General features: G+C 37.4%; 2 protein-coding genes across 5 annotated transcripts in view; one reads left to right on the top strand and one right to left on the bottom strand.

Moving 5' to 3' along the window:
• The window catches only part of RB195_012163 (uncharacterized protein), a gene marked incomplete at both ends in the record, with an annotated part of 37170 nt that overhangs the window by 5728 nt on the left and 4013 nt on the right, over nt 1-27429 (top strand). For 2 of the 4 annotated variants that reach the window (XM_064193896.1, XM_064193899.1), the window contains 8 exons: nt 3172-3340; nt 8158-8280; nt 9737-9990; nt 18213-18368; nt 25014-25100; nt 26368-26451; nt 26580-26664; nt 27207-27317. In XM_064193896.1, the coding sequence (XP_064051479.1) occupies nt 3172-3340; nt 8158-8280; nt 9737-9990; nt 18213-18368; nt 25014-25100; nt 26368-26451; nt 26580-26664; nt 27207-27317 (1069 nt within the window). Of the gene's footprint in view, nt 1-3171; nt 3341-8157; nt 8281-9736; nt 9991-18212; nt 18369-25013; nt 25101-26367; nt 26452-26579; nt 26665-27206; nt 27318-27429 lie in introns of those variants that run through there. The other 2 variants (XM_064193898.1, XM_064193897.1) reach the window with 1 other exon arrangement.
• Nucleotides 18209-19516, bottom strand: RB195_012164 (uncharacterized protein; the record flags this gene model as incomplete). The annotated part of the gene is made up of 2 exons (XM_064193900.1): nt 18209-18360; nt 19459-19516. The coding sequence occupies 2 exons, from the start codon at nt 19514-19516 to the stop codon at nt 18209-18211; spliced, it is 210 nt and encodes a 69-aa protein (XP_064051483.1).

Raw genomic sequence — 27429 nt, 5'->3', positions numbered from 1 at the left:
GTGCGCTTTACCTCTTTAGCGGTTGTTTTTCCCTTTTCTTCCATTTTCTTTCGGATTTCTCCTCATATTTCTCTCCATCCGCTCGGTTGCGTGCAGTGTTTGTGTGGAAACACATGATAAATACGTGATTAGCATTGTACATCCGTGTTTAGCTATTCATTGCGATGGACTCTTCTGGAATTAGTCGGATCTGGCGTCGAGGAAACGTCTCCACTACAACCATTTGTGGATTTATTGCGTTTACCGTGATCTTGTCGTCCACGATTGCCCTTGTGCAAATATTCGATGACTTCCGAGGGTGGGTTAGGTAACAGGCGACCTTAATTAACGCGACGTCCGTAATGGCTAATTCGATCCATGGAGGGGAATTTGTTACGATCCTTCTGCCTCCTGTACTCACATATACATAGTTCTGCAACCATACGTGTATGATCAGTGTCGTCAGCTGTGCTAACCCAGATAGAAACCCGGAATTTCGAGGATTCAACACATAGATAACGCCACTGCATGGTATCGCTAACGAACTGGGCGGCTCCTCTAAGGAAGTGCCTAGCAGATTTTCCTCTCTCGGTCCCAGAAAATCCTCGGATCACCAGGAAATTGCTTTTCTGGGTGATGTCCGCTTGTTCTATTTGTTTGATCGCGAACCGAACCACCTCAATATCCTGTTGCCCCGTTCTCGCCTAAGGTTTCTCCGTGAGGGCGAGAGATCACACACCGCAACCTCTGTACATATTTGCCGATTGTCTTCCGTGCTTCACTCCAGTAAACAATGCACATCGGTCAATCGAAGCTTCTGTCCCATCGCAATGTCCAATCTCCCAGTGTCCCAATGGGACCTTTCGACCATTCACATCCCTTCGAGGGTTATTGCTGCTAAATTCGCATTTAAAACTGCGGGTTTTTCATGCGCTAGCCAGCCAGCCACAGCCCATCTAATGTGCGTCGGAAATCCTAGCTCTACGATCGGATCGTCGCTTCTTCCTCTCGTGGTGCTAAAAACATCACGCACGCACGGCGCGGCTAAACGCTATGAACAAGAAGAAGAGAACGTTTTCCCGATTAGCTGCTATTATTATTGAGTAGCCAATTATTACACATTTTAACGTGGACTCTATGCTGCATTCCAGAACTATAGTACTCGACTTTGAAAGAAAAAAGAAAACGAAAACCAAAACGATCAATAAACATAGTTTACATTCATGTCATGGCTATTTTCTTGCGTTAAGAAAAATTCGACATTATTGCTCTTTCTTTTCCTTGCTTTCTTCTTTTTCTTCTTGATATTTTTTCTTCCTTTTATATTTTTGTTTCACACTTGTTTATTTTGATTTATTTATTTAATGTTATATTTAATAATATACAAATAATTAATACAATTTGTATATTAGTAAAAAAATCAATAAATAATTAATTTAATTAAAATAATATTTAATAATATACAAATAATAGATAATAATAATAAGCAATAATAATATATTTAATAGTTAATATGTGTGCTGTGTGATATATTTATTGATCCACCCCAACTCGATCTACTTTCGTTTACGATGCCCCACCGAAACCGAAATTAGGTAATTGAACCACCCATCCGCTCCGGATCGCCTCCGCCCAATCCGAAATTTGTTTGCTTTGCCGTAGATCATTAGCGCTGCTGAATGGCTACCTACATAGTGGTAATATGGGCAGTAACCAGTTCTGGTGCTATTTCCCTTCAGGGTAAGATTAAAATTTCCCTAGATTAAGTGAACGCTTCTGTTCGGCTCCGTTAATCCCTTAATTTTTACCCTACTGTTGTGCTAATTATTATTATTTAGTTATGTTTATTTTATTATCGTTTACTAGCGCTTCATTTTTAATTTTAGACAAATTCAGCTATTTTTTAAAATTTCCTGAACTCTTTTTTTAGGAGTTTTTTTTTCTGGAAAGAGTTACACCTCACGTCTGTACTTCACTCCATGTACATACTCGTCCACAGAAATCTGTACGGCGACAAATTAGAATAAAATATTATATAATGCAATATAATATAATATAATATAATATATTATATAAAAATTTTAAATTGTCGCAATCTATTATAGCAGACTTAATGGAATAAAATTCGCCTCATGAAGAGAGTTCATTTTTAAGGATTTAAAAGAAAAATTTAAAGAAAAATTCGAAGAAAAAAGTTGAAAGTAGGAGAAAAATGATATGCTCGCAAACATATTATTTTTGTAGCACTCCAGTGAATATTTTGAGCAAAAAAAAATTCTTTTTTTATTTCTTATTCTTTTTTCTTTTTTACATCGTGCAATTTTTTTTTCCTTCTTGTAACTATTTAAACATATATACTTATTGATTTCACTCGTTTATTTCTCACTGACTCCTTTATTTTTTGAATATATTTTCTAATCCTGAAATTGACGCATTTCGTTCGTTTATTACAGGTTTCTTGTCTATTTTCTATGCTTAACTATGTACGCATTGATGGTTTCGATTTGGATTGTATCTTTTACCGTATTCTGGCCAAATTCTATTGTTTATCAATAGAATAGACACGCACACATAGATTACCATAGAATTTACAGAATATTTAATTTTATCGACAGCTCCCCAATGTACATTTTTCGTTATTTTATTATTTTCAACGCAATAGTGAACATATATGAAATAGCAACCACATAATTTTATCCCTAAAAAACTGGCCGACTATTTGAAATGTGGATCTAATCCAATATTATACTGTTTCGAATCGAAAAAATAAATCAATATTTTAGAGTCCTTCATTTTACAGCAGGAAAACCGGTCGTCCACAAATTCCAGAAATTTTTAAAGATTTGTTCCCGCAAATGGAAGTAGCCTTTAAAGGAGAAATTAGAAATAAAGGAGAATTTTTCTGGAGACTTCAATTGTTAGCAATTGATGTGTTGACCATAAAATTCATTCGATATTTATCACCACGAAAAAAAAAACATTCCCTGGATCGTGTTGTTCCCAGTTTTTCTCGCTTTTTCGACTGCAGTTCTTCTTCAATCTGCTTTTTTTCATTTTATTATTCCACATTATATGATTGTTTTCCCGAAGCAATAGTTCGCTCTCATAGAAATGACGTAATTGTTTGTCCACACGTTGATCGATAAGCATACTTCTCGTTGCACTTATTATTCTTACGTACCACTTATTCAGATGGCACTCGAGGACTCATCAGGAGTGACAGAAGGTGGTGGTGGTGGTGGAGGAGGAGGAGGAGGAGGAGGAGGAGCAAGTGGTCTGCCACCAGGGGTCAGGCCACGCCCACAGGTGCCACCGAAACCGCCCATCGACACGCTTAGATACAGCATGAACAATATTAAAGGTTAGCTGTTTTCGGGACTCATTCTCGACTATTTTGCAATGAATTTGCATGAATTTTGCATAATTCTTTATTTTTCAACATTTATATTATTATATACGATTGCAACAACTCGCTTCGAATATGGATACCTGAGAATTCCCCAGGAATTCATCAATGTGAATCGTTGTTTACGGACTTGTTTACTTGTTTACCTGTTGATTGTTTATAGTAATCACTTGGTTTAGTATCTTATCTGGGCCGCTCGGTCCAACACACCGTCGCCGAAATGCGCCGCAATCATTTCGCGCGCTCCCGCGTCCGCATAGTGTTCTCTTCCTCCTCCTGATTCTCATATCGTTCTATTCAAATCCGGGTTCATTATTGATTTTGTTGACGTGATTAGTGATCAATCGATCAGTGCCAATTGATCGTTTCGTTTGATATTCCTGCGCTAGTTCAGAGTCCAGAGTTTCTCCAGAGTTCTGCAAAAACCAGGGAGGTACATTAGGAGGTTCTTCTGAAAAGTGACCTTAAATTTAATTTGTAATCCTGGGATGAGGTCCTGAGATGATTATCCTTGCAAACGTCCGTCTGAACGTCTAAAAACGTGTTGAAGTTGTTTCTCTTTCCCTCTTAAACCTCCTTTTGATTCGCAAATTCTTCTAATAAACGTAACGTTTCGAGAAAATTCTTATTCTTCATAATATGACTAAATTAAATTCACTAAATCAATAACTAATCAATTAATTAACTTAATGAATCAACTTTTAAATGTTTAAGGGTATTGTACTGTATTCTATAAGCCTCAGAAAATTTTCCTGATATTTTTTTCTGATCGATAAGCAGATCGTGGATTGATACACGTTTTGGTGAATTTCAATGAAACATTGAGTCATAATCCGTTTAGAGACATCGACATCAGATCTGTCCCGTGTACGTCCCAGTACGTGTCCCAGTACATTTAAAATCCTCGCCGAGTATCGCCGAATTGATATCCGTAACTGGCTCTATAGTTCACTCATTCGAAAGTGGTTTGAGGCGAAAAAGTGCTTTTCTATCACAGGACACACGACGCTACGTCCCATTAGCGTTACGTTCCCGCTGGCCGACGATTCCCCGATGGCAAAATTAAACGAATTGGACTTCGAATTGGTTCGAACACATCCTTTCTATTTTCTGGATATACGTAGGGATTCATATGACTTCTCGCTGACCTCTAAAGTGAAAATTTTCGCTCCATACGGCGAGAAATTTTCCTCGAATAACTGAGAAATGGTAGCTATTTAAGGATTATGAGGATTAATGAGGTATTAGACGATTCGAAACACATTGAGTCACATTTCTAGCGCTTAATGGAGACAATATGAAGTGATATAGGCAACTTTCTCCCAAAAGAAATATTTAACTTATTTTAACAAAATAAAATTTAAAAACAATTAAAGTTTAGGTATTTGGATGTAGAAATAAAAAAAAATTCGTAGAGTCATCCTCATATGGATACATGCATTGATTTTCGCTTGTTATTTAGTTTTCTTTTTTTTTCTTGTGCGCTAAACTTTTTTTTCTTTCGTGGAAAAAAATCTGAAATGACCTCTATGAAGTCGCAGTGTGTAAAGCGTCAAAGTGCCGTTGAAAAGTTTTTGCTAGTAAAAATATCAGAATCATCTCTTTTCCATCACTCTCTTCTCTCCTTTTTTCTCCAGGCGCTGCCGGGAATAATTATTCGAAAATATTCGAAATCCAGGTGCATTTCCGAAGTTCTGTAGGGCAATTGTCCAGGTTTCCATGTCGGGATTCTGATTTCATAGAGTTTTTCACTTTGAAATGGCTCGGGAATTGTTGCCACGTTTCTACCGTAATCAGTCAACAATAAATCCGTTCTACAGTATCCACATCGAATGAAAATCAACATATGTATGTATAATCGGCGACATTCTCTAGCCTCAACCGACTATTCCACGAACTGCCTAGTCCGCACGGGGAGAATGTGCTTGCTGTAAATTCCAATCATTTTGTTGCATATTTCCGTCCGTTTGTCGCATCGCTTCGTGTCTTTTCCACCTCCGTAATCCACGCGTTCTCTCTGCGCTTATGTCCCCGTGGACTATAAGGAAGCTGAACTTTCTGCGATTGCTCCTGCTGCTACTGTTCGATCGTTCTCGCCGCCGTCGCCGCCGAGGTCCCCACCCCGCCGTCGTGCCCCGATCCCGTCCCCACCTCCGCCCCCGGCCCGCCGTTCGAAACAGCCGTCCGGCTGGTGACAACGACGTCGTGTCCTTTGTTTTGCGCGTGTCATTGCTAATGCATAGTAGGTGCTACTCATTTTACACACTCACCCATCCTCAACACAATCGTGAGGATCTTTTGAGCTGCACGAGCTCACATCGACGACTCGGCCCATCTAGCGGCGGCTAACAGCTGCTGCGGCACACGTGTAACCTCGGCACATTAGGTACATACGTAAATAAACCCACTCCCATTGTTCCTTATCCCGCTGACCTTCTGGAGTACCATTTAGCATATGGAGCTGACTCTCACCTCACCACCGGAAAACTCTGGAGTCTGAGCCGACCGGGAACCGCATTTACATTTTGGTTCCGTTCGTTCCACGTCCAGTTTTTGTTTGATTTCTAAGGCTTAGCGCCTGGTTCTGTGGTGCGTGTAAATCCCCGTAGCCGAACGAACGTTTGTGTGCGTTTAGTTTTCGCTTGTTTCCCGGTGTGACGGAACCCAGGAAGAAAAAAAAAAAACACTTTTATTCCATTAGAAAGATCCTTAATGTATTGTTTTATCATTACGCGACGCATTCCGCGCCTCCAGAAACTCTATTCCGCAGAAGTTTTTTCCTGTGCCTTTTTTCCGGTTGTTCTAGTTTTTTTCTTTTCGGAAGTCGAACCTTTTTTTTCAGCGCCAAATTTCATCTCATTTTCTCGAAGAATATCCCTTTAAAGACCTGTCTTCGTATTTAATTCGAAGCACCTTCAACCTCCATCGTTCATTCTTTCTTTTGTTACCGTTCTCGAACGTTCTTAAAGGTGTGTAGTAGTGTTGCTACGGCAGAGATTCATTTTCTTTTATTTCTTTTTCCCTCTTTTTAGGCATTCTTTCTCCTTCTTTCCCTCTCCTCTTCTCTCTCTCTCTTCTTTTTCCATCATATGCTTTTGGATCATGGTAAGAGAAAAGGCTGGATTCTTCACGGAAATGAGACAAAAGTTAAATGGAATTATTTTTCAAAAATTAACATTTTCTGCTATTTCCTTTCCTCGTTCATTTTCACCTTCTTTCCCTCTTTCTTCCTACTCTTCTTTCTTATTCCTCTTCTTTCTTCCTCCCTCTCTCTACCCTCTTTTTCCACTTGATCCGATGCCTTGGGATTATTTCGAGAGGAAAGTTTGGATTCTTAGTGGAAATGAGTGAATTTCCAGATGAAAAAAAAAATTAAATTTGGAAGGAAAGGTTCTGGAAGTTGAACAGTTTGAGAACTTAAACTGCTTCCAATATTCTGGGAAATGTCCCCCGCTTAAAAAACGTCACCTTAATGAAATTCCCTGAGAAGAATAAGGGCACTAAAGTTGTTTTTTTCTCGGCTATACACTAATTGCAACCCGGCGTTTTTTTTCTCGCCCTTCTGATTCTGTACGTTGCGTAACGTCGAGCATCCGTCACAGACAGGTCAGGGAGGCGGGCGGGCGGTTGGGGACGCGAGCGAGAGGCGCGACCGTTACAACTACGATTCATTTGTACATTTCAGTGGCGAGCGAGGTCGAGTTTTCGGTGTTCGTCGAGTCGGCGTCTGTTTAGCATTCGAGCACGTTTTTTATTTTTCGGCACAGAGAAGGGCATTCACCTAGATAGCGGGGACGCTATAGGATTTCGTTTATTTTCAATCTTTTTTTTTCTGCAAAACTTAGAACTCGATTCGAATACATTTCGAGTACTGAACTTTCAAATCCTCGAAATTTTCCTGGAAATCTCCCTCGGAATATTCCCTGTCGGCTCTAGAAGCCATTTCTATAGAGAAGAAAACGAGAGTAGAAAACTGGTCCTCCTCAATGTCTTCACTCTGTCCTCACTAGTTATTTTCTGGTGGAGAAGAAATTTTCAGGAATTAACAATGGAGTGCTGCTTCTTTTTTTTTCCTCGCGAACAGCTGAGTTTTCCAACGCATTGCGTTTCATTTCGTGCTTTTCCACTTCCTCTCTGCCTTCACCGAAAATATTCCCGGAGAAAATTCTCTCAAATTTATCAAAATCCAGCTGCAGCTGCCGCGTCCGAGAATTCATTAATATTTTCATGTGGATCTGGGTGATAAATGTGACAATTTCTGTTTTGTTTTTCCGCGAATTTTTTTTTTGATTAATCTATCGCGATATAAATAGGGATTCACTCCGGCGAAACATCCAATTACTCCAGTATTTCGCATTTTTTAATACCTCGGCGTAATTTCCGAAACGATACACCGCGATAGCACCGGCCAAAACGACTTTTTCACTTTGCCTTGACGCCGGTGCTTATCAGAAACGTTTTTCCGCCGTGATATGACGCTAATCTCATGTTCCCATTGGCGTCGTCGCGTTATATAGGACCTCGTCGTCCGCCGGTTACGAGTTGTACGGTCATTTTTTTTCTCGGCTTGTTAATCTACGAATTCTCCTCCGCATCCTTATCGCTTCGTTTGTTTTCGTTTTCGCTTTTCACGACAATGTTTTCGCTCATCTGTGAGATTATGAGAATCTCCGCTTCATACACGCATATATCTGATCTGATCGTTTCACGCTGGCGACGTCAATCGCACGTCCCGTTCATAAAGTCCGCATTTTTGCGTTCGAATCGCTTAGAACGAACAAACACCCACGCACACGCATCATCATCATCATCAACGACGACAACTATCAAATCATCCGAGCTCTATGATTTATTGAACAAAATGCTTGCATATCGACAATATAAATTACAAAGAGGTGAGCACATATCTATTAGCGATCTTCAACGATTATTGATCGATCCGTGGGTAAGGGGAAAATGGCGATGAGAGGGAAAGAGCTGTGGCGAGTGTACGTGTGTGGGAGAGAGCGAATGAGAATTTCATTTTCAATAGACGATATCGTTTCGCATGGGAACGTTGACGGTGATGTAGCGTGTAGAATTCCGGTTCGGGACGAATCTTTCTCTTTTTTTCCCCCCTCAGCGGAGCAAATTTATGAGTTTCTGCATGTGACTGTGGCTACGTACGTACGTATAGCCGCGGTGGCATAGAGGAGGAGGAGACAGAGGAGGTGGGAGGTCATGGAACGATACCAGTGAGGGAAGCGAGTCGCTGCGGGATTCCTGACATTATCGTCTGTCGAAACGACTAAATTAACGACTTTGACAGATTTTGCGTTATGCTAAAGATATATGGCAAACTCTTACCCCCGTGGATACGGTAGGATAGAGGTTTTCTTTACTTTTCCTCTGAAAAAAAGGTGGAAATTTACGAATGATTTACGATCGATCAAAAAGATTTACAACCACTAATTAACAAGTCGTTCAGCAACTGCTGGACACCGATAGCTATCGATTTTTTTTTCTGGGAGTGTCGAACTTTCTGACACACAAAAAATCGTTGTATTTTTGTAATTTTCTTATCTAAACCTTTTTCTATACTATTTATTAATTTTTATTTTTTACTGATCATTATTTTCATTCTTCATTCATGTGGGGTTGCGAACTCGAATTTTGGAAAATTTATCAACTTCGATTTCTATGCAGATTTCATTGTATTACATGAATTTCTATATTATTTCTTCATTTGTCTGTTTATTACATTTATTTCATTTATTTTTTTCACGTTATATAATGGATATATATGATTATTTAAATTTTTCTATATTTTCCTCTAATGAACCTTTGTCTTTAAACCAAAAAACTGATTTTTTTTCAGAAAGTTTTTTTCTTCTAGACATACTTTTCTCTGTTGTTTTTTTTTCGAATTTTCAGGCTTTCAATTATTTTTGTGCTTTGTTTGTTATTGTTTCAATTTTATTCAAATTTTGTTTCGTTCAAAAATTTTGTTTCTGGGAACTTTTTGTTAAAATAAGGACTAATGTCTTTCTATCATAAAATCCGATTTAAAATTGCTTAAAAATGCTTAAATTTCTAAACATTTCCTCACTTTTTTAAAGTTAATTCTAATTTTTGTTTTCTTTTATCTGTTTATGTTTGCATCCAATGTTTTTTATTGTCTGATTTTTTATTCTCTGATTTTTTATTCCTTGATTATTTTTTTATTCTTTGAAATTTTTTATTCTTTATGAGAAATTTTCTTAAATCCAAAACTTCTCTATAACTTTTTTCTTTCTTGTTAGAAGTAAAAATTTGTGAGCACAACGGAAATGTGACCAGTTATTGATTGATAACATTGATTTTTCTGTTTAGAATCAGCAGATTGGCAATTGGACGCTCTACTGGAGGAGCTGTCCGCATTGGAAACACAATTGAATTCAACAAGCGGCGGTGACCAACTCCTCCTGGGTATTCCATCGTTACCATCCGGATCATCATCATCATCAACAACAACAACAACAACAACAACAACACATCCGGAACGAAAACCACCAGTACCACCACCTCAACACCAGCAGCACACGGTTCAACGAGTCATTGAGCATAAGGAGGACGTGGCGGTTACGGTAGGTTTTTACGTTCTTCTTGTTTTTTTCTTTCGGTGGATTAGTGTATTGGGTTACTCTAAACTTTCAACGATGATCTTTCTTCTTCTGGATCAGTGCATGCGAGGGCTGTGGGGGCCAGAGGGGGGCGTCTGCTGACCAGTTGCCCGCCACCACCAGCAGCAGTCGGTGATTTCTAATCTTATAATGCACTGAGACGTGGTGGTGGTGGCGGTGGTGGTTAGACCGTTAGCCGACGGACGTCAACAACGCAATTTCCTCATTAACATAGAGATCGATTTGCCGCCGTCGGCATCGATTGAGTTAAGATCGTCCCGTAAGGGAGAGACCAGAACTGATTGACATCTTCTGACTCTTCGGCGGTAAAATTCACAAGCAATTAGGTTGTAACGCGATTTTTTCGTCGGTTCAAGAGCTTATAATGAGTCTCCGTAATTATGATGGAAAAAACTATGAAAATTATGTCCCTGAGGAATTTTCTCCGAGAGGTGAGGGTAGGAGAAGAATCCTTGAAATGCCAATAATTTATATATTCGTAATTCTTTATTTAATTTATTAAAAATAAAGGTTAAAAGATCATTTCAAAAAATCTACGAAGAATTTTTTTTTTGAATTTATCTACGTTTTGGAAGAGTCGTGTCCATAAAGATTTTTTTTAAGAGTAACCCAAATAAGATGCTAAATTTTCCTCACTATGTCTTCTCAAAATCTCTCGATAAGTTTTCCGAATTTTCTTTAGATGAGCTATTATCTCAGCGATTGCTAATTTCCTGATTTTACAATAACTATAATGGAAGAAACTTTATTTACCCGTAAGTAAAATGTTCACCTACAAAACAGCAACATTTTTCTTTGAATTTTTCTTTTTTCTTCCTTTTTTGTACGTTGCAGATAATAGAAGCTGTGCTAACGAAATGAAATGAAAATCTACGTATTTTTTTCTTCAAGGAAAAAATTCCTAGTTCTCAAATTCGGTATTCCCTGAATCCTGCATTGTAGAATGAATCGTACACTACTTTTTTTTTTAAAAAAAAGTTGAATACAATCATGCACTGTTTTTTCTTAAAAAAAAACGCAATGCACGTTTCAAAACCACTTTAATTAATGAGGAATTACTTTTTACTACTTGTTGTTGATGTATGGCAGTATTGTGATTCAAATGTTGGTGTGTGTGTCCATTTTTGCAGCCGTTGAGTGTAAAACACAAGTGATTGAGTAGCTAGTAATACATAACTGTCAGCAGTGTAGAGCGGTTCGGGTGTAATTACACACAAAACGTAATGAAATTGTGAGTTGAGTAATAGCAACAGCGTGCTGCCAATTTCTATCTTAATATAAATATTGAATACGAATGATATGTATATAAATATAAACAAAAGCAAAAAAAAAACCTCCGTGAAAAGTTTTTCCTTCGAACTTTATAAAAAGTTTTTTTTTGAAAAATGAATCCTCTTCAGAAGTGAACAAACATTTCCGGGGTTTTTTTTTTGTAATATTTCATTTCTAATGAATCCTATTCACAAGTTTTCGAAGAAGTCTCGAACAAACATTTTCGTTTTCCTTTTTCTTTCTGATTTTTTCAACTACAGATTTATAATTTGTTGTCTAACTGTGATTTCCTATCAGAAACGTGAGAGAAAACGATGAGTCTCACTTCCTCTCTAGTACTAATACTTCTTACCTACTGTTTTATTTATATATTTGGAGAAAATTTAGAACTTATCATTTATTTATTGAAACCTATTATGTAATTGTTTATTCATTTCATGAATCAAATCCTACAGTACCTTTTCTGTAAACACGGTAACAAAACTTTTCCATTCAGTGAATTCCTAAAACTTCCAATGACTTCTACTGAAGCGAATTTCCATTTTTTTTAATGAGACTACAGTCTTTTTTCTTTTTATAGGAAATTTTCCTATTCTGTGCAGAGAGGAAATTCAGCGAGTAGTTTGAAAGTGCACAAAAGCTGCTCAAACAGTCACTCTTTGAAATTCAACAGTATTTTTGAAAAATATACCGAATTTCTGTAGTGTAGTTTATGCAAGGTGTTCACTATTTGCTTGGAGTTTTGCAGCTATGAAAAATATGTAAATTTACTCTTTATTTATTTATTTTTATTTTTGAGGTCTATCAGAGTGATTGTACTCTTTTTTTGCCAGAAAACCATCACACGTTTACATTTTTCGGAGGGAAAACTACGTCTTTTCATGTACTCGTGGAATCTCTGTGGTTCCCAAGCGTATTAGCCGGAAACTGTGCTTTAAGCAGCACGAGTTACGCTCATAACATGCACTTTTTCTCTTCCGAATTCCGAACGCAGCTGTACGTGTTGTTGTGATGAATGTGGACGAGTTTTCGGTTTTGCTGTAATAGATGAGTCTCATTTTACGCACATTCACGACACATGTTCTACGTGTGAGCGAAATCGGCCGCTTAGGCGTTTTAGGTGGCTAATAGGGTGGGCTTGGGCAGTGGATGATTGTTTGTTCGATTGAGTTTCAAGTTGGGACCCACCTGGACGGAATAATGACGAAAAAATATTAATATTTTATGTATGATTTCACCTAATATATAATTTATTCATTATTTTGTACTCAATTACTTGGATTGTTTATTAAATTTGATATTTAATTCTATACACCTTATGTGTGTTTAATAACAACTTATTTTAGAAATTTTTAGCGAACTTTTCGCTTTTAAGTAGTGATCTTTTCAGTAGGACTTTTTTTGAAGATTTATTACTATTTAGATTTTTATCTCTTCAATTTCAGATAAGGATGACACAAAAAGTAGCGAAAAACAGCAGAACAGTTTAATTGGTTTTAAAAGCTTATTTGGACACCTCCATTTGAGTTTTTTTTCAAAATTCTTAAAAATTCAAAAATAAGAACCGTACTTTGATAAATTATGTAATCGCAAGAACACTCACTAATTTTTGTGCGTCGATCCACTGACAGGTTGTTATTTTTTTTAGCTCAAAACCCGGAGAAGTGTAAATTGAAAAATTTGAGGAATCTACAGAAAAAGAAAATTATGGAACAACACTGTTAGTAACCAAGGAAGATCCAAAGAAATTTTCCCCAATTTTTTTTTCTGCAAGGATATCGCTGTTGTGGCGCCATTCCCTTATAGAATTAAAAAAAAATAAATATCCACCCAAACTGCAAACACAGATTATTATGCAATTAATAAACAATAAATTATATAAATAAATACATGAATGTATATAACTGGATTCGGCTTTCTAATCACCTATTCTAAGACTCAAAAAAAATTCACAAAACTTCAACATCATTTTTGTGATCACAAAAATTCAACACCATTTTTGAAACGCTCAATATTTTTGTGAAACGAAATTTCAGCACTCGGCTGTGCTCGAATGACGTCAAACTAATATACTTCCCCTTCTAAAAGAGAAAATCGGCTTGACCGAAACTTTTTATGGAAAGTGCATAGTGCTCCCTCTCATCCATCTCATGTTGCAGAAAAGTATCCTCCGTTTTAGTTTTTTCTGCGATTGGTTGAAAAATGTACTGGATAACTGGATAAAGGGAGAGCTTTATCCGATTGGGACCCTAGCTGACGGATTTCTCTTCGAAAAAATCGAAAAGAAAACATTGAAACTTATGAATACTATCTTTGCTCTGCTCCTATTATTCTATTAAAGGAAGCTTGCCAAAAATAGGTCTCGACACGAACTTTATCCATTCACGTTACTTATCGTTTTAGTGTTCTGCTGTATTGCAATTTTTCGGAGAAAAACCGTAATGACTGTAATTTAATGAGTACTAATTACGGTAACACCATGTTATTTACTTGATAACGTTCCTTGGGTGTCCCAAGGACCTACCTATGGCCGCGATCTGAGAGAAATTCCACATATGGTTTCATGTCGAAACAGCTGACTGTCGTATTGATTAGTGACGTCATAATTTTGGACAACTGTTCAAGGGAAATTCGTCAGAATTTGTGAAAACTTTGAATGGGATAAAATAAAGCATAACTTCATGGATTTTCTACTAGTATTCAACTATTCAGGAGCTGGTGAAATTTGCGTATTTTATAAGTTTTTCTCTGTTTCTCTGCCACCCCTTCCATTGAAATGAACACTACTCACAATTACCAACTTGCTGATCCTTGAATAGTTAGGAATCTCGTTTATTGACCCGAAGAATAATACGCTAAGTTATTTTTTTGATCCTAAATGTTTAATTATAGGCTATGAATAGCGTATAGCGTAATAAATAGCGTAATAGTATAAATATAATATAATAAGCGAGTTGAACAAATATTTCGATTTTTTAGGATGTGAAACTAAATTCCCAGAGGGAATCAAGATTTTTTTAATCATACGTTTTCTGAGTTCAATTTTCTGAATAGTTCAATGATATTGAATTCATAGATCGAAATGAAAAATCGAAGATTTCTGGTGATTTTGACTTTATCCAGAAATATTTGAGCTATGCGTATATGTAGTAGGTTTATGTATGTAGCAGAATCGGAAACGGAATGAATTCCAAATTTTTAAAGAATAATTTCTTTTTTGACGTCATCCCATGTGCACCTGCGGAGTATACGCCACTGGAAATTGATATTTCTGAAAATGCAAGGGCCGCTAAGCTTAATTATTTGCTTAACATTTGATTTTACTTTAAAATTCTAGAATTAATTTAAATTCATTTATCGAAATTTTGAGGAATACTAGAAAAATTAAACAAAATGGAAAAAAATAGAAATCAAATGGAGTTTTTAAGAAAATTTTAAGAAAATTAAGAAAGGCTGTGGTTTACTAAAAGTTGAAATGGACTACGATCCACGATTACTAATTGGTTTAGTTCCACGTAAAGAAAGTGAAGTAAAATGTCATTCCCGTAATCTGATGGGATTCTCATTCATTCGTTTACGGATTATCCACGACGTAAATGCGCATCGGAACGCATCGGTCCGCGGTCGGTTGGTGGTCGGTGGTGGCCGAGTAAGACATGCACATTTATCAAGATCAGCCGCATATGTCAACTCTAACGACTCGTCCGTTCGTTCGTTCGTTCCTGCTCCGTGCGCGTGACCGCTCGCGGATTCTCGCGGACGAAGAGTAAATTACTGTAGGAGACCGATTCACCGAACGCTAATTCACCACCACTTGTCTTACTTTTGAGCAATTTTTACTGGACAGGAGGAGGGGGAACGACGTACGTGATTCGTCTTCATGTTCGTATATTATGCGGACGAGTTCCCTCGAGAGTCAAAACAGCAGCAGCATCACGGAGCCCTCCCCACACGCAGCGCCTATCTAATCTCATCCAATTGAATCCGCAACATCCGCGCTCATCAAGAGTCGAATTCGGGAAGCCGGGAATGAAATGGGAATTGTGACGTCATCAAAGGGATTTACGTTTATAGAAGGCGTATTTTTACAGTTGAATTCCCTTTACTGGACGAATTATTTTGCGTCCCGGTGTTTCTGGAATCAAAAAAAGATTTATTTACTTGAACGCTTTGACAGATGAAAATTTTCAAAAGAGGGTTCCCGGAAAAGTCTTGGAAATCCCGGTTTCTTATTGAAGACTCATAAGTTTTCCTACTCTCGCATTTGGTGCATCGAAGTAAAGAATAAAAGCAATATCTCTTTAAATAAACGAATTGTTGAATAAATGAAGAGAGAGAAAAAAATGGAAATAAGAATTTTTGCCTAATTGAGAAGGGAGAAATACCTGAACTTCTTCTATTCTGACATAATTTTTTGGCCGAGAAAATGACAACTTTCAGGAGATTGTATTTTCGAGATCTTTTTTTTTTGGGAATTTTGTATTTAAAACCAATGGCGACCCCTAAAAATTAAGGGATAAGGATAATTAAGGATAATTACGCGGGAAAAGTTTTATTACTTGCTACGTTTAAGATCATAAACGAACTTTGTCATACTTTTCCAAGAGAAAAATCAGAAGCAAAAAGGAAAATATAGTAATATTTTTTCTATCCGGGGACCATTTCAACCTCATAGTCACACGTTCACGATCTTTGGAAAATGTTTGTTTTATTGAATGCGCATTTATTGAAGTCTTATTTAATGCGAGTAAACCATAAAAATCATATTTGAAATTTTCGGCTCCTCGCTTTACTACCGTAACCTTTTCAAACTACGACCACCACTTGCTTTCATCTCGCACGTTTCTTCACTTTAATGTTATTGCGGAATGACCTTACCTAAATGACATCCATGTGTGCCCATATGGTCAGTGAATAAGATGCGTGACGAGAGATTGTCGACCAAGATATAACCGTACTGACCTTCACTGTCGATTACTCTCACATAAGACAAGGTAGATGAGGCTGTAAAACCGCCGCCATCCTCCTCCTCCCCGTCCTCCAACTCCTCATCGTCGTAGAAGTTCATAAGGGTCAAGAAACGTATTGTTTAGAGGTTCGGCATAAAAGTTGGATTACATAATTTTACGAGCGAGTGGGAGCGGGTGGTTTCGGAGGGATTTGGCAATGTTCCAAAAAAGGCGCAGCCTCAAAACATCTGGAACTTGCTGTTCGAGGAACTGAAATGTTCACTACTATACAGTTATTAGATTGACAATTGCAATTATAGCCACAGACCATCAGTTACGCAGCGGATACGGTAGAGTGATCAATTAATATTTAGTTATTATTGCTTAGAACTGTAAATAATGCGTAATAAGTAAAAAAAAATAAACAAATACATAAACAGTGATAATGCATCAAATAACTGCACCAATAATAATAGTAGTATTAATAACAAACGTAATATTTATAATGATAATAAATAATAAAAAAATAATAATAAATAGTAATACCCAACACTAATGGTCGCTATCATTGAAAATTATAAAATACAGAAGAAAAGAAGTAGTTATGAAAAACAAAATAACATGCAAAAATCCATAAAAATAGATAAATAAGAAAATAAGAAAACTAAAAAAAAACTGACTAAGACTAAATAAGAAATCGCTATTTTCTGTTTCTATTCTCCTCTGGTTTCGGTTACCCTTTCGGTTATTTAACGTCGAACCTCATTTTGACTCGCCACAACCAAAGGGAAATGACGCAATTTGTCATTGTGATTTCTCGTTCAGTAAAGGTCAACGGGTTATTTTCGTTTTAACAAGGACGTGACGGCCGTAGCCAGTTTGGGGAAAAAAAAGTGCATTTGATTAAGACGGACGTATCCAGACATTTTGCATGGATTTGTTGCCATATGTCTTAGGCTACTAGACACAAAAAAACAGCCAGGTCGATGCCGCTATTTCTCAAAAAAAAATCTTTGTTGTCTGAGCTCTTTTTGAGTTGAGAGGCAATAAAAGAAGTAGAACGGTCCAGTAACAGTTTTTCCATTAATTTCTGTGTAACCAGGGGGTCACGATTACGGTAATTGACTGGCTTACTTCTCGTCTCCTTCTCCTTCTCTTTTTTTTGAGTGCCGCTTGTCTCTACAACGAGCTCGTTTGTTTATATTATGGTTGTGTGCAAGGGTCAAGCGCTATGCAATTGTTAGCGTCTTGTCCAAGCGAATAATTTAAAAGGGGTCGGAAGTGGAAGTAAAAAGTTTGCTGTGACGTAACTAACGTGAAGCAAACCGCTATTTTTTCGTTTTTTTCAAAAATCACTGACAAAATGTAATATTTTAAAGCGCAATTAAATTTTTTCTTTCAAATCACCTTTAATCAGACATATTATGCAACATTTTGTGAAGAAATTTTATACATTTCATTTCATTTTCATACTCATAAATTGTAAACATTTCATACTCATTTTCATATAGAATACGAAATTTTATTCATACTAAATTTCAATCTCACATTAAAATGTCATCTAATAGAATAAATTTAAAAAGTGTGGTAACTTTACTGTGATAATACTTCAAATAACTGCGCCAACAATAATGGTAACATTAATAGTAATAGTAACAGTAATAGCAATAGTAATAGTTATAGTTATAGTTATAATGGTAATAAATAATAATAAAAATAATAATAATAAATAGTAACACCCAACACTAATCGTCATTATCACTGAAAATTATAAAATACAAAAGAAAAGAAGTAGTGATGAGAAATAAAATAACATAATAGAATCCATAAGAGATAAATAAATAAAAATAAAATAAACAATATGCAATATAAGGACAAAAATCTGTTGAAATTAGTAAAATCTCATGGTATCCAGTTATCCATCACTATTTTCTCTGATTTCAGTTGCCAACCGCATGTGCACCGTCCTCGTGTTCATCACCGGATGGGGATAGTGCCTTCGGTGATGCGTCATCCACAGAATCGGCACGATGTCGCAATTCGGCATTTTCCAGTAATGATAGTTGTCGTGACTCGCTGCATACACCTAGCCCTACACAGGTATGTAAATTATTTTTTCTTAAATTTTAAATCATATTCCAGTTTAAGGCATTATTTCATGCCATTTTTGGGAATTTAATGTGAAAGAATTTTTTTTTCGGATTTTCTTCTCTCCTACCAGTGGCAGATTTTTACTCAAAGTGCTAAAAATTACGGTAATATCCTAAAACTGAATGGTAACGTGTATATGTGTTTGTGTGTAGCCCTACTATGCAGCAACAAACATTGTGATGCCTATATGATCGCTATAATTAATAAATCAATCGATCACGGGACCCAAAAAGATATCCTCGATCATACAATATCCATAAATCACGTCTAAGCGCTCAACGACTTGGCATTTCGCCAAAATTCGCCCACTACGCACCTCTTTACGACCGATTCGTAGCCGTAAGCAGACCATAAAACAGCGAATCTCACAGCCGAGCTCAACTAGGGCCGGTTCGAACGTTGTTTGTTTACCGATCAGCTTTTTCCCCCCTACGTTCGGCCGATCGTGTTTAACCGCGAGCATTTACAGATGATATGCGTCGCGTTGCGTCAGTTATGACGCAACGCAAGCAATGCGTCTCATTGAGATAAGTGCTGCTTACACATATGGGATTTGTATGGTTCGTATTACAGCAGCGGTTATTTCCATGAGTATTTCCTAGGTAGGGGAGGTTAGAGCGCAGAGAAGTAGAGTTAGGTCAATTGTTGTTATATCCACGAATCCTAGTTAGGGAAAGTTAGTGTGCAGAAGAGCAGAGTTAGGTCAGTTGTGATTTTCCGGGTTTATTTTAAGGATTTATGGCCAGAATTACGAAATTTCCTAAATTATGGCATTTGTTTTTTTTTTTTAGGGATTCTTTAAAGTCAACTTATCCATGAGAATTCCCATTTATGATTAATGGTTATGATTCATTTTGTGGGTCGATTTTTGGCACTTCGCCAAACATCTCCGTATCCTCCGATGAGGAACACATAGAATCTCATTATGAAAAGCATATTCAAGCTATTCTCCTCCGCTTTGTCCACCGGGAACTAAAAATATCGAGCCAGGTGGCTAAATATATGACCTCAACAACATACGTAGATGAGATGAGCTGACCGCTGTTGTTCGGATCGTTGTTGTAATCCATTGACATATCGTTCGTTCGTTCGTTCATTTTGTTCCCCCTCCGTCACGGCACTCACTCATCCTCATAAATGTAGACTAGTTTAAACTACAATCATAGTAGCCGAACACGGTGTACTACTCTCTTAATCTGGATGACTGATGTTGCCCGGGAAACTCGTCCATCTGACACGATAAGTCAATATTTCGAAGAAATGAAGGATAAAGAATAAAGTTCCTGGCAAGGAAACTCGTCCATCTAACACGATGAGTTGATATTTCCAAGGTCTGACACGATAAATAGATATTTGCAAGAAATAAAGGATAAAAAATAAAAAGATAAATAAAAGATAATAACAGAATTCATTCTATATTCTAATATATATTCTATTATATTATTATACTATTATATTATTCTATTATATTATTATATTATTATATTATATACTACATATTATATATTCTCGTTACTGCGTGAATTAAATTTAAACAAAGCAAAAATCTGGTTAGGAATGTAGTCAGGATCTACCTTATGAGATGTAGAAATAATCTGTGAACTACGCTCAGCGAGAGCAGAAAACATAAATAGTTATTTATTGAAATATCCCCCACGCATTCAAGGATATTTCGAAGAAAAACTACTAAAATATTCAATTATTAATTAGTTAAAGAGTAAAGTTTCTGAAGGTTAATCAATACGCTCGGGATGCGGCCCCATGATCGCTTCAATTTTGACTCGTTTTGAGGATTACAAATGTGTAACTGGCCCGTACAATGGCTTACGGGGGGCTAGCCGATCTGTCAAGTCAGTGCCTTTATCCTCCCAGACAAGTCTGGTCCGACAATTTATCAACCCCTGATGGGATGAAAGGCTTGGTGAGCACTAGAGCGGATTTGAACCGCCGATCGAACGTGCACCGAGCGGAACTTCGAACCAACTGCGCTACGCCCGTTCTAAGAATTCCAGGAAATACGCGGAAAAAAGAACACACGGCCTTCGGCATCTGTTCAAGTTCAAAGCGGCATTCCGTTGTGAACACATTACGTAATCGAAGCAATGGCGATCAGATGTGTTGTCCACGGGCAGAGCAGGTGCCACAGCGGGATGCCTTTATAGAACCGTTCCAAAGTCAAGGCTAACTAAGAAACGTGAACGACGAGAAATCCAGATGTCATCTGTATCAATTAGTTGGGGGAAAAATTGCGGAAATATTTTTTAACCTATTTTTTTGACAGCGCAAAGTGAAAATAGGGTGAAACAGTTTTCGTCGATCATAATGAAGGGCTAGAAGATAGGTGAATGAGGGAACGAAGTGTTTTTGGACGAGGAATAGGTGTTCGATCGAACAGTGGTGTTCGAATACTCGACAACGTTCGACTATTCGAATGCTCGAGCATATTTGGCGTCCATATTTGACAACAATTTAAGTATTTAATAATTATTAATAATAAGGAATATATTTATTGTAGGTGTAGATGGTGTATTTAGTATACATAGGTGGAGTATATGTTCGATCGAACAGTGGTGTTCGAATAGATATTCGTCAAAATTCGACTATTCGAATGGTCGAGCATATTTGACGTCCACGTATTTATTAATTATTTATAACATGTAACATATTTATTGGTTCAAAACAGTTCAATGACAAGTCTAAGCATTTGCAGAAAAAGAGAACTGCAGTTAACGCACGAATTCGAGCATTTGAATGAATATTCGAAAATTACCGATTACACAATCGAATGATCAAATTATCGAAGATTCAGTGCTGCTTCGGATACTCTTCATATTACTATATAGATACTAAGAAATTGGACAGCGCTGGGAAATTCTATTGGGAAAGATTCGAAAATTCTGGAAGTAAAATTCCACAGGATTTTCCTTAAGTATGGATTTTGGATCTTCTGCAGATTTTATGGTTTTTGTCGGTGATCTCACATTATTGGTTAGAGGTGACCGTAATGTTTTGTAATTCTTTGTCTCTCTTTGCCAATGAAGGACAAACAGCTTTGTCGCTCTTACGTTGACTCATGTCCTCGCCTCTAAAAAAAAAAGAAATCCGCATCGTAGCGGTCGACTTTCAAGTTTTATACGTCTTTGTTGCGGGGACATTTAGTTGTCGTGACTATTTGCTCGCTGAATTTCCCGCTGTGCATGCAGACGAGTTGTGGACGAGTTCTCACGGGTGGCGGTTGAGATCTCAGCACAATCTCAAAGAGAAACAGAGAGACGAAAATGTCTGCTTTATGAATGAATCCGACGATGGCGTCGGCATCGTTGGCCTTATACGTCATCACATCCATCAATTATTGATTTTCCGCCTCAGCAATTCGTGTGATTGCGGAGCGGAAACGGGCGGCGGTACGTGAAAAGAGCACCGAGATTCTTCACATTGATGACTGCTAGCGCGTAGAAATAAGAATAGGTTAGAGGTTATGGGAATTTTGGCAGTTTGCCAGGGATTTTGTGCCATCCGCGAAAGCTGGAGTGTGGGCGAATCCTGAGTTCAGATGACAGCGGTCCTGAGACGACGTGTTTCTGCAGAGAATTAGCGCCCATGGACCATAAAAAGTCCCCAATGATCGTAGTTTGAGGATGGTTAAAACTTGAGAAAAAATGTTGGATACTGTCATTCAAGGATAGTAATCGATGCTGAAAGTAGAACTACCGTAGATCCCAACACGACGTGTTTCTGGATAAAATTAGGGCCATGAACGATAAAAACTCCTCAATGGTCGTTTTCTGGAAATGGTTAAAATTTGAAAAAAAAAGTTGGACAATATCACTCAAGGATAATGACTGATGGTGAAGATGGGCCCTAATTCCTTTTCGTAAATATGGTTTGTATGTAAAAAAAAAATGAATGGACCAGGAAACCCTTGCTAATTATATTAAAGGACCATCTGGTACGGTAAATTTAAAGAGGAACAGTAGAGCAATTTATGACCTTCTGTGCGATTTTTTCCCCGCCGGGGATTTTGGTGGACAGGTGCAAACCGGCCTGAATACCGAATGTCTCTGAGATTAATTATGGTCAAGCCGGTTAGAACCTTCTGGCATGCGTAATACCGTAACCGATGTCAGTACAACGCAACTGACCAATGACTAATTGTTGTTAATTGTTCGATTTACAATAACTATGATTATTATGGGAAAGTGGTGATGGTGCAAACGACGGGAACGAGGGGAGGGGGTGTTTAATGACGGCGATGACATACATTTATGACGTACAGCGAATGGTTTAGAATTCTCTTCGATGTGTTTGTGAGATGAATGAAAAGAACCAGTGAACCGAGGTGAAGTGAATTAATGGTTGGGACCTGGATTTTGCGCTAAATTCAAGGTTGGGACCTGAATTTTGCGCCATAAATTTCAGGATTATTGGGGGGATTGAGTTTGATAACGTCTACACTTGCTACCTACACCGCAAAACCTATCTTTCCGTAGAGGTAGACCCTATCGTCATCAATTTCCTGGAATGCTCTTTTAACCAGTTGCTGCAGATTTTGGGATTTAAGGCAGAACATAAATTAACATAATTACTAATAAAAAATCAAACGAAATACATTTAAGCTCCACCTCATAATATTTTTGTTGAAAAATTAAGTTAACTGAAATTAAATCAATTAATTCGAAACATAGTGCTTCCTCTTCGAGCTCGTGCCTTAAGTAACTTCACGGCCATGCTTCAACCCTAAGGCTACGAAATGTGAGAAAACAAAAACCGTTTCATTAAACACAAAGGAAAAACAAAATTCAATTGACTAGGCGAAAGAAACTGCTTGAACGCGTTCAAATCAGTAATTAAACAAGATTTTGTCGAACTGGTTCGAAGTTGGCTCATTGCCAACCAAGAAGTAGTGGTTAACTCCACACAAACAGTATCTATTTGCTTTCACCTCTTTTTTTCTCAATTTCATCCATAATTTTTTTCATTCCGCGAGAGCGTAGTTAGTCTTGAAAATGAATGACTGTGAAATGTTGATGAAATAAACAAATATAAAATGAAAAAAAAACAAAATAGACGCGAATAAAATAACATAAATAACACCAGCAAAGGTGGAAAATTATGATTTGAATCTCAGATAATTCCAGAATAAGACTTTTTTTTAGTTCTTGTTATTCTTTGTACTTCTCCATTGACTTTGTATAATTTAAAATAAATAAAAATAATGTGTAGAATTTTCTGTGGATTACCGTAGTCAGCGAACAACCACGTTGTTTTGTAGTAACACTAAAATGTGTTGCGTAATGTAACGTAACGTAACGTAACGTAATAATAATGTTGCTGCGTTACTTTTGCGACTTCGCACTAAAACGAGCAGAAAAGGGAGGATTTTTTTTTCTTCTGTGTGCCGCACATCAATGCCATTCGTTGTGTACATAACCTTCGATAAGAAGTAAAAGGCGAGCAATAAAATCCTTAGAATGCACAAATGTTTGTGATTTTGCTTAGTATGCATACGTAATGGCGGATTTTTTATGCTCAGGTCCATAGGTAGGAGGCAATTCGAATTTTTTCTTCAAATATTGAAGGTTTATCAGCAAAAGCCAGCTAGTAAATAAAGAAATAGATTAAAATAGTACACGTTACTGCTAAATATCCCCATTGTCCGCATGGGTTCAGAAAAAAGTTTATTTTTAAGCTAAAAAAAAACCAAAACGCTACTTCTTTGCCGTCTGCTAAACTGCGCTTAAGGTGACGAGATCTAGGATTTAAATCGCTGTCAAAAGATGTTCTAAAAGATTTTTCAAGTTGTAGAAATTTCGGGTAATAATAAAATTCCAAAAAAATTAAGGGTAAAATAGGTAGGTAAAATAATCCGAGGGAAAACCCTGGATTTCGGGATGCTACCAAACTTTTGAAGAATAGAACTTGAACTTGATTTCTTTTTTTTTAAAGAAAGAGGTTTTATACTATCATGTTGTTTTTTGTTCGGTGGAACCAAATCCGTCACAATTTCCATCCAATCTTAGATCTTAGCAAACCTGATCTGAATCAATCTATTGATTGATTTGAACCGATTTTTTTTTTCGAAGGAAAATGTCACGACAGAATGTGTCACTTTATTCGAACAGGTTTGGTCTCTCACATGTGATTGTGTGGAGCGCAGGAATTCCATGAATCCATGAACACCGTTGAACCTTTGAAATTCCTGGGTCAACACTTTTGAGTTACTGAACTTCCATGAGCGTATTTTACAAAAAAATTATTTAATATTCATATAAATAGCTCAGCTGAGCTTGATCCACATAGAAATCCACGATTTCTATGGTGGATGATGTGTGCACGCATTCATTCCACTGAAGCGTTGACGCATTTGAAGCGACAAGACGGGTTGATGGGTGGCGGCGGCGGTGGTGGTGGTGGCGCCGTATGAATCAGCGCTCTACGTACGTACATACACACACACACACACTCACATACACGTTACTCAAAAGCTGTCATCCCGAATTATTGATCGATGTACTTTAACTGATCCGTGTTCTTTTTTTTTGTGCATCATTCACTATTTCCCGCAATTGGAAAAAAAAGTAGAATCCACTTTAGATTTCTCCACGATCTACCGAATTAACGGCCGAGGAATTGAAAGCGGCGAAGATTAAGCAGGCATTGGAGAAGATGCGTGAGGCGAAGGTAAGCGCGCCGATGACGTCATCCGTAGTGTTTTTCTGGAATGTTCCGAGTCTTAGTCAATGAGAAAAAAAAGCAAAGATTCTTAGGAATATTCTCCGTTACGTAGCCGGGCATATCGGTATGAAAGAAAAAGCCTTTGAGTTCCCGCCTTTTGAAGATTTCCGATGCTTTGTGCCGTTTGATCAAAGTCTTATTTAATTACCGCATTAAATTAGAAATATTTCCTACTATACTACTAGCGCGTCAACTTCGAGAAAAAAAAAAGAATTTTCTACTCTATTTTATTTTTCTGCTTTTTATCCTTGTAAATTTCCCGCCCTTCGAAGGTTCCTAGTTATTTTGTCACCCATTGACCGGATTGTACCAAAAATTCCCCGAGATTTCCCTTTTTTTATCTTCGCTCTCAGTTTATTTACGACTGACCACTGCGCCTCAATTTGCTGTGCAATGCTGTGTTTTTTTAATCTTCACTTCCAGTCTTTTTGTTGCGCTGTTGTTGTTTTTTTTAACGTTATTCAAAACACTCTCGATTTCTGCAATTGCAGAATATTCGACGCAAATTGCTACGAAAAGTCCGTGAATGCGGACACAGCGTCATTTCCTACGTCGTAAATAATGATAGCTCGCATATGTTTTGTTTACATGTGCCTGCAAACCAAAATATCTTTCGGACACTAATCCTGCGATCTTATTGTTTCAACTCGATTACGTCTTCGCTGTCCAGGTGCTCCGGTATCCATTATAAGATTATATTGCCATGGTACCAATGTAATGCAGGAAGGCTTATGCTGTGAGGGCAGAAATTCTGCAAATGTACGTTAGCTGGCATGCAAATAAATGCGAATATTTTAAGAAGAACGGAAATTTGGAATTAATTTCGAAAAATGGAATCGATCTTTTCGCATGCTTGTCCCTACGATGCTGAATACATATGAGCATAGATGTTTATACTTACGCTGTAGACCGCGACTACTTGATTTAGCTAAGGCAGGTCTTCAGGAAGAAAGAGTGCGTGCCAAGCAGATAGCCGGATGGATTTTGGCGGACGCGTCGCGGTCCCCCATGCGAACATAAGTTCGGGCAACTATATATAATTGAAGAGATCAGTTTAAAGCTGTAGCGTAGATATGAGAGCAGTCTAACATAAGCGACCGTATTTATCAGTCTGGTTCTGCAAATACACAACAGGTTTAAGATTTCTGACTCCAATATCCATGCAAATCTACTTTTTCTAGTGAAAAAAGTACGTTAAACAAAAGCAGTTCAGATCACTCGAATATTTGTGAAATTTTTCGTGGAGGACGGCGCTCCGCTTCAAATGCTTGTCGACGAACGATGGACTGTGGCTGATGTAAGGCTTCTAATTCTTTCTAGTCTCAATTTATTTATTTTTTTTTCATTCTTGAAATTTTTAATTCCATTTCATTATGTATTCATGGGTCAAGAAAACAACGTAAGCATGGTGTTGTTCCTTTGCAGACGATGCAACAACTTGCCGACAAGCACCATATTACACTTTGCGAGGATCATTGTATTGTTGAGGAGTTTCCTGATTTATATATACGTGAGTGTATCAAAACTTTTAATGACTAGTTAGGAAGATACGGAGGTCCCAACACGAGAAGAAAGATATAAATTTGAAGTACTTTACCGCCTGGTTGGAAGCCGCGTTTTCATTCCTCCTTGAGGTTAAGGAAATCTACCGTAGTCATCTGCGAAAAAAATTACTCAAAAACTCATCATCTAGTTATCTAGCTTGAAGTGTGTGCGTCAAAACACTATGTATGTGATTGGAAACATCACTGACGCTTTTCAATAGCACAGCCATAGAAAAATACTTTAAGAGAGTTCGTACAGCTTGAAAATTGTAGGATAAAATTATCCTACGCGTCACGGCTCACATCGTATTGCACCGTAAATCGAATTTCTCCGGAGAAAAGTAACGGAAAGCACAGCATAATTCGTAGCATGTCCGCAAATTTTCGTGGATCACTGCTGCATGGAAAAATTCAAAAAGCAAAGAAATCAATCGTCAAATAGATTCTACCATGTCACTTGTGTGGGGATCTATCACTCGATGTAAAACTACTTACCACAGTATTTTAGGTAGAATCTACGAAGATCATGAAAATTTGGTCGAAAATATTCAGCTGTGGGTCCAGGATTCACCGAACAAATTGCATTTTATTCGACGTCCAGACAAATATCCGTTCATTGGTGAGCTCTTCGATTATCTTTTATACTTCCTTTTTCTTTTCTTTCTTTCTTTTCTTTTTTTCTTTGCTATTTAATATGAGGAGATTTTGGTGATGGATGGCCAGGGAGATGG

This window comes from Necator americanus, chromosome III (genome assembly GCF_031761385.1).
Source record: "Necator americanus strain Aroian chromosome III, whole genome shotgun sequence".
NCBI lineage: Eukaryota > Metazoa > Nematoda > Chromadorea > Rhabditida > Ancylostomatidae > Necator > Necator americanus.
This window is presented reverse-complemented; position numbering and strand designations above follow the sequence as displayed.